Genomic DNA, 14094 nt, shown 5'->3' with positions numbered 1-14094 from the left:
CAGGATAGATCACATCTTGGGTCACAAATCAAGCCTCGGTAAATTCAAGAAAATTGAAATCATATCAAGTATCTTCTCAGACCACAACGCCATGAAACTAGATATCACTTACAGGAAAAAAAACTGTAAAAAATACAACCACATGGAAGCTAAACAATACACTATTAAACAACCAAGAAATCACTAAAGAAATCAAAGAGGATATCAAAAAAAAAATCTAGAAACAAATGACAATGAAAACACAACAACCCAAAACCTATGGGATGCAGCAAAAGCAGTTCTAAGAGGGAAGTTGATAGCAATACAGTCCTACCTCAAGAAACAAGAAAAATATCAAATAAACAACCTAACCTTACCCCTAAAACAATTAGAGAAAGAAGAACAAAGAAACCCCAAAGTGAGCAGAAGGAAAGAAATCATAAAGATCAGAGCAGAAATAAAGGAAAAAGAAAAGAAGGAAACAATAGCAAAGATCAATGAAACTAAAAGCTGGTTCTTTGAGAAGATAAACCAAATTGATAAACAATTAGCTAGACTCATCAGGAAAAAAAGGGAGAAGATGCAAATCAACAGAATTAGAAATGCAAAAGGAGAAGGAAAAACTGACACTGTGGAAATACAAAAGATCATGGGAGACTACTACAGGCAACTATATGCCAATAAATTGGATAACCTGGAAGAAATGGATAAATTCTTAGAAAAGGACAATCTTCCAAGACTGAACCAGGAAGAAATAGAAAATGTGAGCAGACCAATCACAAGTACGGAAATTGAGACTGTGATTAAAAATCTCCCAACAAACAAAAGCCCAGGGCCAGATGGGTTCCCAGGCTAATTCTATCAAACATTTAGAGAAGAGCTAACACCTATCCTTCTCAAACTCTTCCAAAATATAGCATAAGAAGGAACACTCCCAAACTCATTCTATGAGGCCACCATCACCCTGATACCAAAACCAGGCAAAGATGTCACATACAAAAATAAAATTACAGGCCAATATCACTGATGAATATAGATGCAAAAATCCTCAACAAAATACTAGCTAACAGAATCCAACAGCACATTAAAAATATCATACACCATGATCAAGTGGGGTTTATCCCTGGGATGCAAAGATTCTTCAATATATGCAAATCAATCAATGTGATACATTATATCAACAAATTGAAGGATAGAAACCATATGATCATCTCAATAGATGCAGAAAAAGCTTTCGAGAAAATTCAACATCCATTTATGATAAAAAACTCTCCAGAAAACAGGCATAGAAGGAAATTACCTCAACATAACAAAAGCCATATATGAGAAACCAAAAGCCAACATCATTCTAAATGGTGAAAAACTGAAAGCGTTCCCTCTAAGAACAGGAACAAGACAAGGGGGCCCATTCTCACCATTATTATTCAACATAGTTGTGCAGGTTTTAGCCACAGCAATCAGAGAAGAAAATGAAAGAAAAGGAATCCACATTGGAAAAGTAGAAGTAAAATTGTCACTCTTTGCAGATGACATGATATTATACGTAGAAAACCCTAAAGACTCTACCAGAAAACTGCTAGCACTAATCGATGAATTTAGTAAAGTAGTAAGATACAAAATTAATGCGCAGAAATCTCTTGCATTCTTATACACTAACAATGAAAGAGCAGAAAAATTAAGGAAACTCTCCCATTCACCATTGCAACAAAAAGAATAAAATACCTAGGAATAAACCTGCCTAAGGAGGCAAAAGACCTGTATGCAGAAAACTATAAGACACTGATGAAAGAAATCAAAGATGATACAAACAGATCGAGAGACATACCATGTTCTTGGATTGGAAGAATCAACATCATGAAAATGACTGTACTATCCAAAGCAACTTACAGATTCAATGCAATCCCTATCAAATTACCAATCGCATTTTTCACAGAAGTAGAACAAGAAATCTTACGATTTGTATGGAAACGCAAAAGACCCCGAATAGCCAAAGCAATCTTGAGAAGGAAAGATGGAGTTGGTGGAATTAGGCTTCCTGACTTCAAACTATACTACAAGACCACAGTGATCAAGACAGTATGGTACTGGCACAAAAATAGAAAGGAGGATCAATGTGACAGAGTAGAGAACTCAGAGGTAAACCCAAGCACATATGGGCACCTTATCTTTGACAAAGGAGGCAAGAATATACAATGGAAAAAACACATCCTCTTCAATAAGTGGTGCTGGGAAAATTGGACAGCAACATGTAAAAGAATGAAATTAGAACACTTCCTAACACCATACACAAAAATAAACTCCAAATGGATTAAAGACCTAAATGTAAGGCCAGACACTATAAAACTCCTCGAGGAAAACATAGGCAGAACACTCTATGACATACATCAAAGCAAGATCCTTTTTGACCCATCTCCTAGAATCATGGAAATACAATCAAGAATAAACAAATGGGACCTCATGAGACTTAAAAGCTTTTGCACAGTGAAAAAAACCATAAATAAGACCAGAAGACAACCCCCAGAATGGGAGAAAATACTTCCCAATGAAGCAACAGACAAAGGATTAATCTCCAAAATATACAAGCAGCTCATGCAGCTTAATACCAAAAAAGCAAATAACCCAATTCACAAATGGGCAGAAGACCTAAATAGACATTTCTCCCAAGAAGACATACAGATGGCCAACAAACACATGAAAAGATGCTCAACATCACTCATCATTAGAGAAATGCAAGTCAAAGCTACAATGAGGAATCACCTCACCCCAGTCAGAATGGCCATCATCACAAAATCTAAAGACAATAAATGTTGGAGAGGGTGTGGAGAAAAGGGAACTCTCCTGCACTGTTGGTGGGAATGTAAGTTGGTACAGCCACTATAGAAAACAGTTTGGAGGTTCCTCAGAAAACTAAACATAGAACTACCATATGATCCAGTAATCCCCCTCCTGGGCATATACCCAGAGAAAACCATAATCCCAAAAGAAACATGTACTGTAATGTTTATTGCAGCACTATTTACAATAGCCAGGACATGGAAGCAACCTAGATGCCCATCAACAAACGAATGGATAAAGAAGATTTGGCGTATATATACAATGGAATATTACTCAGCCATAAAAAGGAATGAAATGGAGCTATATGTGATGAGGTGGATAGACCTGGAGTCTTTCATGCAGAGTAAAGTAAGCCAGAAAGAGAAAAACAAATACTGTATGCTAACTCATATATACAGAATCTAAAAAAAAAAAAAAAATGGTAATGATCAACCCTGTGACAGGGCAAGAATAAGGATGCAGATGCAGAGAATGGCCTGGAGGACACAGGGTTGGGAGGGGCAGGGGACGAAGGGGAAGCTGGGATGAAGTGAGAGAGTAGCATAGACATATATACACTACCAGCTGTAAAATAGATAGACAGTGGGAAGTTGCTGTATAACAAAGGGAGATCAACAAAGGGTAATGCCTTAGAGGGCCAGGACAGGGAGGGTGGGAGGGAGTCGCGGGAGGGAGGGGATATGGGGATATATGTATAAATACAGCTGATTCACTTTGGTGTACTTCAGAAGCTGGTAGAAGAGTGTAGAGCAATTATATTTCAATAAAGAGCTTTAAAAAAAAGTTTGCCTTTCAAAGGACACAATGAAGAGAATAAAAATATAATCTCACACTGTGAGAAACTACTGGCTACACTGTACCTGAAAAAAAATGAATATGAGTGAACTGAGAGTGGCACAGAAACCAGAAGAACTCCTGGAGGGCTGCAGGTACTGGCCTGCCTGTAAAAATGGGGATGAGTGTGCTTACCGTCATCCTGTGTCACCTTGCAAAGCCTTCCCCAATTGTAAATTTGCTGAAAAATGTTTGTTTATTCATCCTAATTGTAAATACGATGCAAAATGTACTAAACCAGATTGTCCTTTCACTCATATGAGTAGAAAAATTCCAGTACTGCCTCCAAAACCAGCAGTTACAACACCAGCACCACCTTCTAAAAGTCAGCTCTGCCGTTACTTCCCTGCTTGTAAGAAAATGGAATGTCCCTTCTATCATCCAAAACACTGTAGACTTAACACTCACTGTGCAAGACCTGACTGTACATATTATCACCCCACCATTACTGTACCACCACGGCATGCCTTGAAATGGATTCGACCTCAAACCAGTGAATGACACCAGTCCTACCTGGCAGAAGACTATGGAGTTTGAAAGTTTCCATTACTGATGAAAGACATTCTACAGAATTTGTTAAATCTTTGAAAGTTGGAATATATTCCTTTCATAATATGAAGTTTATTGCCTATCTGAAGTGTCTAATTTTTCAAGTATGTAAGTTTATTAAGTGATTTTAACATTGGGGGGCTTTTTTGGTTTTTTTTTGTTTTTTTTTTTTTTTTTTTTGGTGTTTTGTTTTGACTATGGAAAGACAGTTTCAGGAAAAGCTGAATTCTATTAAAACATCTGAGGCGTGTTTGTACACTGCTTTGTTCAAGTATCAGCATTTACAATGTTGGTGATATCTTTGTCAGTTTTGATAATCCCATTTCAGGCTACAGCCTTGCTGTGCATATAGTGAGATGTATGAGGGGAGTGTCCTTATTTCAAAAGTTGGATTGCTGCTTTCACTTATCAGTTCTGAAAACAGGAGTGGCCCAAAGTGTTGAGGTGGCTTAAAACAGTTATTCGGTCCTACTCTTTAAGTGAATTTAGTTTGAAAAGCATGATAATACAAGCTTCTTGGGTTGAGTGCTGCTTTGGTAAATGGTTCTCAGATATCCAGTCCTTTGCTTTCTGGGAAAGGATGAGTGAGGTGGGGCATGTAGGGTGAAAACAGTTGGAATGGCAAGGGCAAAAAATAGGAACAGTTCCTTAAAATGCTTTCATTTACTGTTAACATATGCTTTTTAAATAAAGGTTTTGGGATCTACATTTTAAAAAAAAGACAGAAAAGAAAAATCTATCAAAAGTAAGTGGGCATAGGACCTGATCTGATATTTCATACAGCCAATATTCGCATGGAAGTTACACAACATGATTCACCAGAGAAACACAAGTTTAAACCACAGTGAGTTACAATTTATACCGTTGCAGAAATTGGTCCATCAAGAAATCAAGCACCACAGTCGGAGGGTTGGAGAGCTCAGGTTTATTAAGCCAGCGGCCCCAGATGAGCTAACGCTCCAAAATTCTGGGCCCCGAGATGAGGGTAAGCTTTACTTTTATAGGGGTCAGTGCACATGATTACAGTTAGCATTGGTAGATTGGTTACTTGGTTTACAGAGCACAGAAGTTTCTGAACAGAAACTTAGAAGAGCAGGTGCAGAACATTCCATATTTAGCAAAACATCCTATGGTTACATTTGATTGCTAGGTCATCCTGGTTTTGTTTTTCCTTTTCCGCACAGCAGGCATATTTTACAAAAGCAGAACGAGCATGGAGTTATTTTTAGCTGAGTGCAAGTTTCTAATTTTCCTCTTCAATACAATTTCATACTTACTAAAATGGCTAACATCAAAACTACTTGCAATAGGAAATATTGTCAATAAACTAGAGTGACTGAATTCTCATACATCCTGATGGCAATGTAAAATAATACAACCACTTTGAGAGACTATTGGACAGTTTCTTATAAATTAACTAACTTACGTTCTGATCTAGCTATCCCACTCCTAGGAATGACAACATCTGTCTATAAAAAGGCTTATACAAGAATATTTTAGCACCTGTTTCTATGATAGCTGAAAGCGTTAAACAACCCAAATGTCTAACAAGTGAATATTTACATAAATTGTAGTAGATCCATGCAGTGGAAAACTATACAACAATTTTAAAAAAACAATAAAAAGTATTTACTTGCACATAAAGCAATATGGACAAATCTTCAAAATATTATGTTGAAAGAAAGAAGTCAGAAACAAAAGCGTACATAAGAGTACAGTCATGATTTTGGTTATATGACGTCTAAGAGCAGATTGACTTTACCTATGATGATGATTGAATCAGAACACTGGCTTCCTATGAAGGGCAGAAATTGCTAAAAGGAAGCGCTAAGGAAATATCTGGCATGACAGATATTTTTTCTAGGTTTTGATTTGAGTGTTGGTTATATCAATTTATATATTTGTCAAAACTCGTCAAATTGTACACTTAAGATCTGTGCCTTTATCTATACCTAGATTTTACCTCTGATGACAAACTGAAATTATGATAGAGTAATTATAGTTCAGGAATTCAAAAGTAGAGTCATGCAGCCGTTGAGGATCTGATCTCAGACGTGTCTCCATACCACCGAGAGCTTGAATTTTCTCTGAACTGCATCAAACTCAAGGACACCACCAGCCATTTTCAAAACAATATCTGCCAGCAGCTGTCAGCTGCACCCTTGTAGTTTGGAAGCCCCCCACCCTTTACAACTGTGTAATCATTTCAGACCCAATCAATCCTTGCTTGACAAGCACCATCACTTCTTGTAGGATCCAGTTATCATTTTTGACACACAGCTTGTGTAACTCACTGTGGCCTTGCAGCATTTGCTTTTACAAGCCTCCCCCATTTTGTAGTTCAGTGGAACACAATTCAAGTGTTTCTCAGACCTGTGTCTCCCTGGCTGCTGTCTTAACGCACCCCAAATAAAGGCCTCATTATTTCAACCAGGTTTCCATACTTGGAATTCTTGGTTAACACCTCAAAAATAAATAGCAAAATAAATAAATAGTTACACACATACTTACACACACACACGCACACACCTCAAGCCAGGAGTTCAAGAAATCTGAGTGAGTGATTTTCTCTCCTTTGGTCAAAACCCCTCCATTTCTCCTCTAAGGGCTCCCTACTCTGCCCCCAGGGTCACATCTGCTGCCTGCTCTTGGTCACAGTCCCCACTTATGGCTCCCTTTAGAGTCATTGCACCATCTCCTCTGGCTCAGCCGCTCATCCCCAGGTGTCTCTGACCGGCTCCTTCGCCAAGCTGAGACCTTTGTGCGCAGCTCCCCCTCACAATTATGCTGATCCCGACACACCTAGGATGCCCTGCCTTGTCGTCTTCCTCCTGTATCTTGCTTTACTTCTCTTCCTCATAGCACTTCTCAGCTTCTAACATGCAATGGCATGAACTGGCCTTACGTCTATTGCTTCTGTTTGTTCCTCGTTCCTCTCACTTGCACTCATTCATAAGGCTCAGAGGACTGAGAGTCTTTGTCAGCTCTCTTTACTGGTGTATCGCTCAAGAAAGATGTGGAATTAAATAAGAACTGACAGTTTCCTTTCATCTCACATCTATCATCTTTTGATAAAACCAGACAATGGTAGAAGTTGTATAAAAGACCCAGAGTTTTCTAAAGGTTTACCACCATAAGCTCCTCCTCTCCTGGTCCCTTCCTCTCTCCCCTCCTCCTTCCTTCCCTCCCTCTCTTTCTCCTCCTCACTTTTTTCTTTCTTTTTCTTTTTTTTCTGTTCACTGGAAAGTTTGCTATAAACATGATTCTTCAAGTTATGTGGCTGTTTTAATACCTTTCTAAAAATGAATTGTAGAAAGAACTAATGAGCAACAAAAGAAACAGTCCTCCTTTCTAAAACCCTGTTAACAAATGCTTTCTTGAAAGGTCACTTGCGTCTCTGAAAGTTCTCTTTATGACAGAGATAGAATATTATTATTAAATAAATTTTACTGTATGTAATTTTATACCAAATAAGTAAAAAATAGTACCTGATGATTATTTTCCAACTAACTTTCTTCATTCCTCACAGAAGTTCGCTGAATCCGTTTGCTTTCAGAATTAAAATATGAAGTTCATAGTTGAGCTAACAACAGGTAATAAGCTTTTAAGTTATCATTGTAGATTGGAAACATTCATAATTCAGAAAAGACATAGGCTGTTAAAATTCGAGAACTAAAAATCCAATGTGGGTAGAACACTTTCTTCCCTATTTTATATCAGATTAATGGAGTATTAATTTTCCTATCTCTGAGAAGATCAGACATGAGAGAAAAAAACCAGAAGGAATACTGAGGTGTTTCCCACACAAAAGCTTATTGATACTTCTCATCAATTCATGTCAGATTTATTCGGGTCTAACAAAACTTGGTTGACAAGTAGTATGAACTGAGTTATTTGTAGTAAGGTGACTTGATGCCAGAATGTTACAAAACCAAACTGGGAAACAGAAACTAAAGTCACAAGTAAATGTTAAAACAAAATATAACATGAATAGTAAATGACATGGAAATAATTTAAACAGCAAGATAAAATGGAATATTTTATCAGGGAAGTAGAAGGATACACTGAACTTTGTAGCTTCTGATTTTGTATATATACATATATATATTATGTATACATGTATATGTATGTAGGTGTATATATTTTATGTATACATAGATATAAAATATTATTGTAAGAAAAAATCACAACAGAGATCAGTTGGAATTGTAGAACACAATAACCTATTACATGTCCAGGCCTTTTTCAAGCTGAAAGGGGAAGTCATAGGCTATAAACTTGTCCAGCTCTCTCATTTGTTCAGAAGTCTTAGGAAATGTAATAAGAGCTGGCAAGAGCTGAATAATGCTCTAAACATTCTAATTCTTTTTGTGCACAAAAGCTTAGAAGCCTTGAGATTTATATATTGTACTTTCTGTGTTACAGCTGTAAACAAATGTTATAGTCATTGAATGATAAACACAACATTATTCAGTCCCTGGAAATAAAGAAGCACCCATTTTAATTTCTACATACAGATAATAAAAATATGTACTTTAAAAATGTCTCTTCAAACAAGTTTCACTAAATATCTCATATTTTACTATTTCCATTAAATTATATGTAAATGGCATTAATATATGAAGGTCATTTGACTCTTACCACACAGCCCACCAATATTAAAGTAAATTATCAGAAAAAGAATAGCTCTCAAGAACTCAAGGTCTCCAGGAACATGTGACATTTTTATTTCTTCCTGCAATTTGTTAAGGATCCTTTTAATGCAATCCTATTAACAATTTTCTTAAAACCCTCAAATATCTGTGCTAGACTAACCATCTCCTGGTTGCACCAATGTTAGTTTGGTTCAGAAAAATATCCTTATGAATGTAAATGGCTTCATTTAAAATCTATAACCTTGTAAGCCTAGATTTTTCATTAGAGAATAAAACTGTTGCCTAATAGTCTTTGAAGTGAACCCTTGCTTTGATTGGAAGTTGGGAATGAGAGTAGCTGTAAAATCGTACCCATGCTTTTGTAACAACGGTCAGTCAAATTGATTTAAACTGCCTGCTTTGTGTGTGCTGTGAACACGGGTGAGTGAACTGTCAATGAGAAAAAGAAGGTGTTAACTTGCTTTAAATGGCCAAGCTGAAAACCCACCGGATTGCAATTATTCTAAAGTTTCACTATGTTTAACCATCAAGTAGTCAATCTATTAATATTCACGCTTGGTCTTAACCATAGACAGGAACATACCTGTGATAAAAGTGAACAAGTCTCATTTTACTAAGGCTCCCTTACTGGAAGTTCTTGTGTGAGGTGTTTTTTATTATTTTTACTACCTAGATTTATGTTTTAATTTATTGCATGATTTTTTTGCTTTCTGTGAAAGAGTTTTTGAGTGGTTTTACTGATATCATTTGATGAGTAGTTAATGACTGAATCTGAACAACAAATGTCTTTGTGGGTTTGCTACCATCATTTTTACACATTAAGTGCTCCCCCTTAAAGTGACCTATTTTCCTTTCCCTATCTAACTTCCATTCTCATTAGCAATATTTGTACTATAATCCTGAGGGGAAAAAATGCCAAGTGTGAAAGATTAACAAACAATTGTTTGTGCTAAAGTTAATTTGATCCCCAAAGACGATACTGTATTTCAGAGACAGCATCAAAATAAAGCACGTCTTAACATGCATTGCTAAAGTCAGAATTTTATTTATGGGGAAAATGTTATCACACAGGTTTTTGTACACTGTGTACAACTTGTTTTTATCAGAGACCAGGATAGTTATAAATCGTATTTCACTGAGGAATTGTCACAGAAGGTACAGAAGAGAGACCTCAGGTAACGTAAGCCAAAGAGGAATATACTGGAATCCCATCACTGAGGAGGTCACAGAATCAACAGACCAGAGAACAAGAGGTCATTTGAAGGCTGGGCCAAAGGAAGCGCAAAGGAAATTCCCCCAAAGTTTTGGTCTGGTTTACTGTCACCACTGATATTCTGTGTTTTTTATTGATGTGTTTAGACCATTCGCATTTAACGTGATTATTGATATAGTTGTGTTAATACCATGTTTGTAACTACTTTGTATTCATTGCACTGTTTTTTAATTTTTAAAATTATCCCTCTTTTTCTGCCTTCTCTGGTTTTAAAAAGTCAAAATTTTATCTGATTTTACAGTATTCCATTTCCCTCTTCTCTTAAAATAGCAGTTATGCTCTTTTTAAGAAAATATTTTAGTGGTTGTACTAGAGTTGCAGTATACATTTTTAAGTAATCCATCCCAGCCTCAGATGACCCTATTCTGTTTTACTGGTAACACAGTTTTCTTCTAACAGAGTATTCCTTGTTCTTCCCTCTCATTCCTTATAACATTGCTGTTGTTCACTCCACCTATCCATAGGCTATAATCACTCAATACATTGCCGCTAATATTACTTTAGTAACTTACTAGATCAATTAAGAATAAGGAAAAAAAGATTTTATTTACTTTCATTTATTCCTCCTCTGACATTCTTTCTTTCTTTATGTAGATCTGAGTCTCTGATCATCTTAGTCTACCTGGGCTGCCATAACAAAATATCATAGACTGTGTGATTTAAGCAACAGACACATTTCTCACAGGTCTGGAGGCTGGATGTCCAGGATCAAGGTGCCAGTAGCTTTGGGTTCAGGTGTGTGGGGTGCTACCTCTTTGCTGTGTGCTCATGTGTCCTTCCTGTGGTAGGTGCTGATGGAGAAAGAGAAGGATTTCGTGACTCTTCCACTTCTCACAAGGGCACTAATGCCATCGTGAAGGCACCTCACCTAAACCGAATTACCTCCCAAAGGCCCCACTTCCAAATACCATCACAGTGGGGACTGGGCCTTCAACATGTGAATTTCAAGAGAACACAGACACCCAGCCTATAACACTTACCTTTATCATATTTTTTCCTTGATGTACTTTTTAATACTTATTTCAGGGTATGTCTGCTGATGATGAATTCCCCCATTTTCGCCTTTCTGACAACATTTTTATTTCTCCATCATTTTTTTAAAAAATTTTTTTTATTTATGTATTGGCTACGTTGGGTCTTTTTTGCTGCACACAGGCTTTCTCTAGTTGGGGCGAGCGGGGGCTACTCTACATTGTGGTGAGTGGGCTCCTCATTGCAGTGGCTTCTCTTGTTGCAGAGCACGGGCTCTAGGCACACGGGCTTCAATACTTGCAGCACATGGGTGCAATAGTTGTGGCTCATGGGCTCTAGAGCGCAGGTTCGGTAGTTGTGGTACATGGGCTTAGTTGCTCCGTGGCATATGGGATCTTCCTGGAGCAGGGATCAAACCCATGTCCCCTGCATTAGCAGGCGGATTCTTAACCATTGTGCTACTGAGGAAGTCCTCTCCATCATTTTTGAAGGAAAATATTGATAGATATAGAATTCTATATTTTTCTTTTTCAGCTCTTAAAATATTCCACTCAACTTCCTTGCTAGCATGGTTTCTGATGAGAAGTCTGTTACAATTCTTATCCTTATTTCTCTATAGGCAAAATGTTTTGGTTTTGTTTCATTGGCTTGTTTTCTCTGAATTCTTTTAAAAGTATCTGTTTGTCTTTGCTTTTCTGCAGTTTGAATATGATATGCCTACATGTAGATTCTTTGGTGTTTAAACTGCTTGTGTTCTCTGAGTTTCCTAGGTCTGTGGCTTAGTGTCTGTCACTACTTTTGTCAAATTTGTGGCCATAATTACTTTGAATATTTCTTCTGCACCAGTCTCTTTTTCTTTGCCTTCTGGTATTTCATATACATATGTCATATCTTTTGAAACTTACTCACTGTTCTTAAATATTCTGTTCTTTTTTTTAAATTCTTTATTCTTTTTTTTTTTTTTGGGTATGTTGGGTCTTTGTTGCTGTGCAAGATCTTTCTCTAGTTGTGGTGAGTGCGGGCTACTTTTTGTTGCAGTGCATGGGCTTCTCGTGGTGGCTTCTCTTGTTGCAGAGCACGGGCTCTAGGTGCACAGGCTTCAGTAGCTGCAGCACTCGGGCTCATTAGTAGTCGCACGTGGGCCCTAGAGCACATGGGCTTCAGTAAGTGCAGCACGTGGGCTCAGTAGTTATGGCTCGTTGCCTTGAGGACCAGGGCTTGAACCTGTGTCCCCTGCATTGGCAGGCAGATTCTTAACCACTGCGCCACCAGGGAAGTCCCTAATTCTTTATTCTCTTTGCAACTCAGTTAGGGAAGTTTCTATTGGAGTGTCTTCAAATTTACGGATTCTTTCCTCAGGCAAAACCAGTCTGCTGTTGAGCCCATCAGAGGCATTCCTCATCTGTTACACTGTTTTTGGTTTGTGCCCTGCAGCACTTGCAGCTGCAATCTCCTGTTTTTATACTGGAGCCCCGTTGGCTCGGTGGTCAGGTAGTCTATACGCTTCTGATAACATGCTAGCATTTTTGTTGACCCACATCTGATTCATGACTTTCACAAGTGTTTTCTCCAGAGTGACAGCTTCCCTTCCCCACCTCCCTTTGGTGAGAAAGGGACCTTAGAGAGGGCTGGGGTTGGAATGACACGTCTCGTTCAGCTGTTGTAGAGCTCTGGTCAGTCTTTTCCCTGGGGAATAGGCTTTTGTTCTGGAGAATTCTCAGCACGGCTCCAGTGCCTTCTGTTCTGGGTAAGAGCTCAGCAGTGACTCCTGGATTTGCCTATCTCTCCAGGTTGCCAGCTGGTGGTTTGCCTTGGGACCACAGTTCTCAGGTGGGTCCAAGAAGAGTCGTTGATTTTCAGGGTTTTTTTTACCTTTTTCTTGTAAAAAGGGGAAAGATGACTTCTCATTCTTTATAAGCCATCACTCTATACTGAAATAATATTGAAAACTGAAACCTTGGGTCAGAGCGAGAAAACAGAATAAATTAAAATCACAACAACAAATTGATTATACACAATTCACTTCCTTCTTATTTTCCTCTCCTCTTCATTAAGTGATATTCTGTTCCTGAACCAAGCCTATTGTTTCTGACTCACACTCCCCCAGAAGCCTCCCGTACCTCATGGAAATATATTTGTCATCTTACCTTCACACACTTAAAGCTGAGCTTGGACTTAAGTGGGATACATGTCTAGAATGGATACTGAACATTTGATAATTGCATTTGTTACAGAAACAGGGCAGATATTGGAAATTTAGTTTCAAAAATTACTTTTGAAATATGCACATTCTATTTTTTGATTATTTTAAAGCAGGTTTTCAAATTTTATATATTTAAGCAATAGTAATGTGCAAGGAACATGACATTTTTTTTGGGGGGGTGTACACCAAGTTCAATCATCTGTTTTTATACACATATCCCCGTATTCCCTCCCTCCCTTGACTCCCCCCCCACCCTCCCTCGAGTCCCCCCCACCCTCCCCGTCCCAGTCCTCTAAGGCATCTTCCATCCTCGAGTTGAACTCCCTTTGTTATACAACTTCCCACTGACTATCTATTTTACAGTTGGTAGTATATATATGTCTGTGCTACTCTCTTGCTTCGTCTCAGCTTCCCCTTCACCCCCTGCCCCGGAACATGACATTTTGAAGTAAGAGATTAAATACCAGCAAAGTTAAACCCCTCCTAACAGAGGTACAGTATTTGACTGCCGAGACCAGCTCGGCCACTCAGGGCGAATGACAGGTGCCGCAAGCTTAAAGAAACACAGACACAGATTTAAGAGAAAGATGGGACCGGGGGACTCAAGACTTCTAGGATCAAGAGCCCCGCTGCTTCATCCCACGTTGTTTTTATTGAGCTTTCAGCATTCCAGAAGCAAGATGGCATAAGGTTCTCACACTCCCAGTTTCATCCTACAATCAAGGTTTTTCTTTGAAATAACCAAACAAAGGCCTCATATGATTGGGGGCAGTGGTCTTTTGCAAGAACAGCAG

The 14094-nt window shown here is 38.2% G+C and overlaps 1 protein-coding gene across 1 annotated transcript; it reads left to right on the top strand.

Moving 5' to 3' along the window:
- Positions 1 to 3690: 3690 nt before the first annotated feature.
- Positions 3691 to 4149, top strand: LOC130829485 (zinc finger CCCH domain-containing protein 14-like). Its single transcript, XM_057696036.1, has one exon. It carries the CDS (start codon positions 3691 to 3693, stop codon positions 4147 to 4149), a length of 459 nt encoding a protein of 152 aa, XP_057552019.1.
- The last annotated feature ends 9945 nt before the right edge of the window (positions 4150 to 14094 follow it).

Source organism: Hippopotamus amphibius, chromosome 9 (genome assembly GCF_030028045.1).
Source record: "Hippopotamus amphibius kiboko isolate mHipAmp2 chromosome 9, mHipAmp2.hap2, whole genome shotgun sequence".
Taxonomy (NCBI): Eukaryota; Metazoa; Chordata; class Mammalia; order Artiodactyla; family Hippopotamidae; genus Hippopotamus; species Hippopotamus amphibius.
Note: the sequence above shows the minus strand (reverse complement) of the source record. Positions and strands in the feature narration are given on the sequence as shown.

Bases quoted from the DNA above. Each gene is read 5' to 3' on its own strand.
- LOC130829485 (XM_057696036.1), top strand. From the start codon at position 3,691: ATGAGTGAACTGAGAGTGGCACAGAAACCAGAAGAACTCCTGGAGGGC.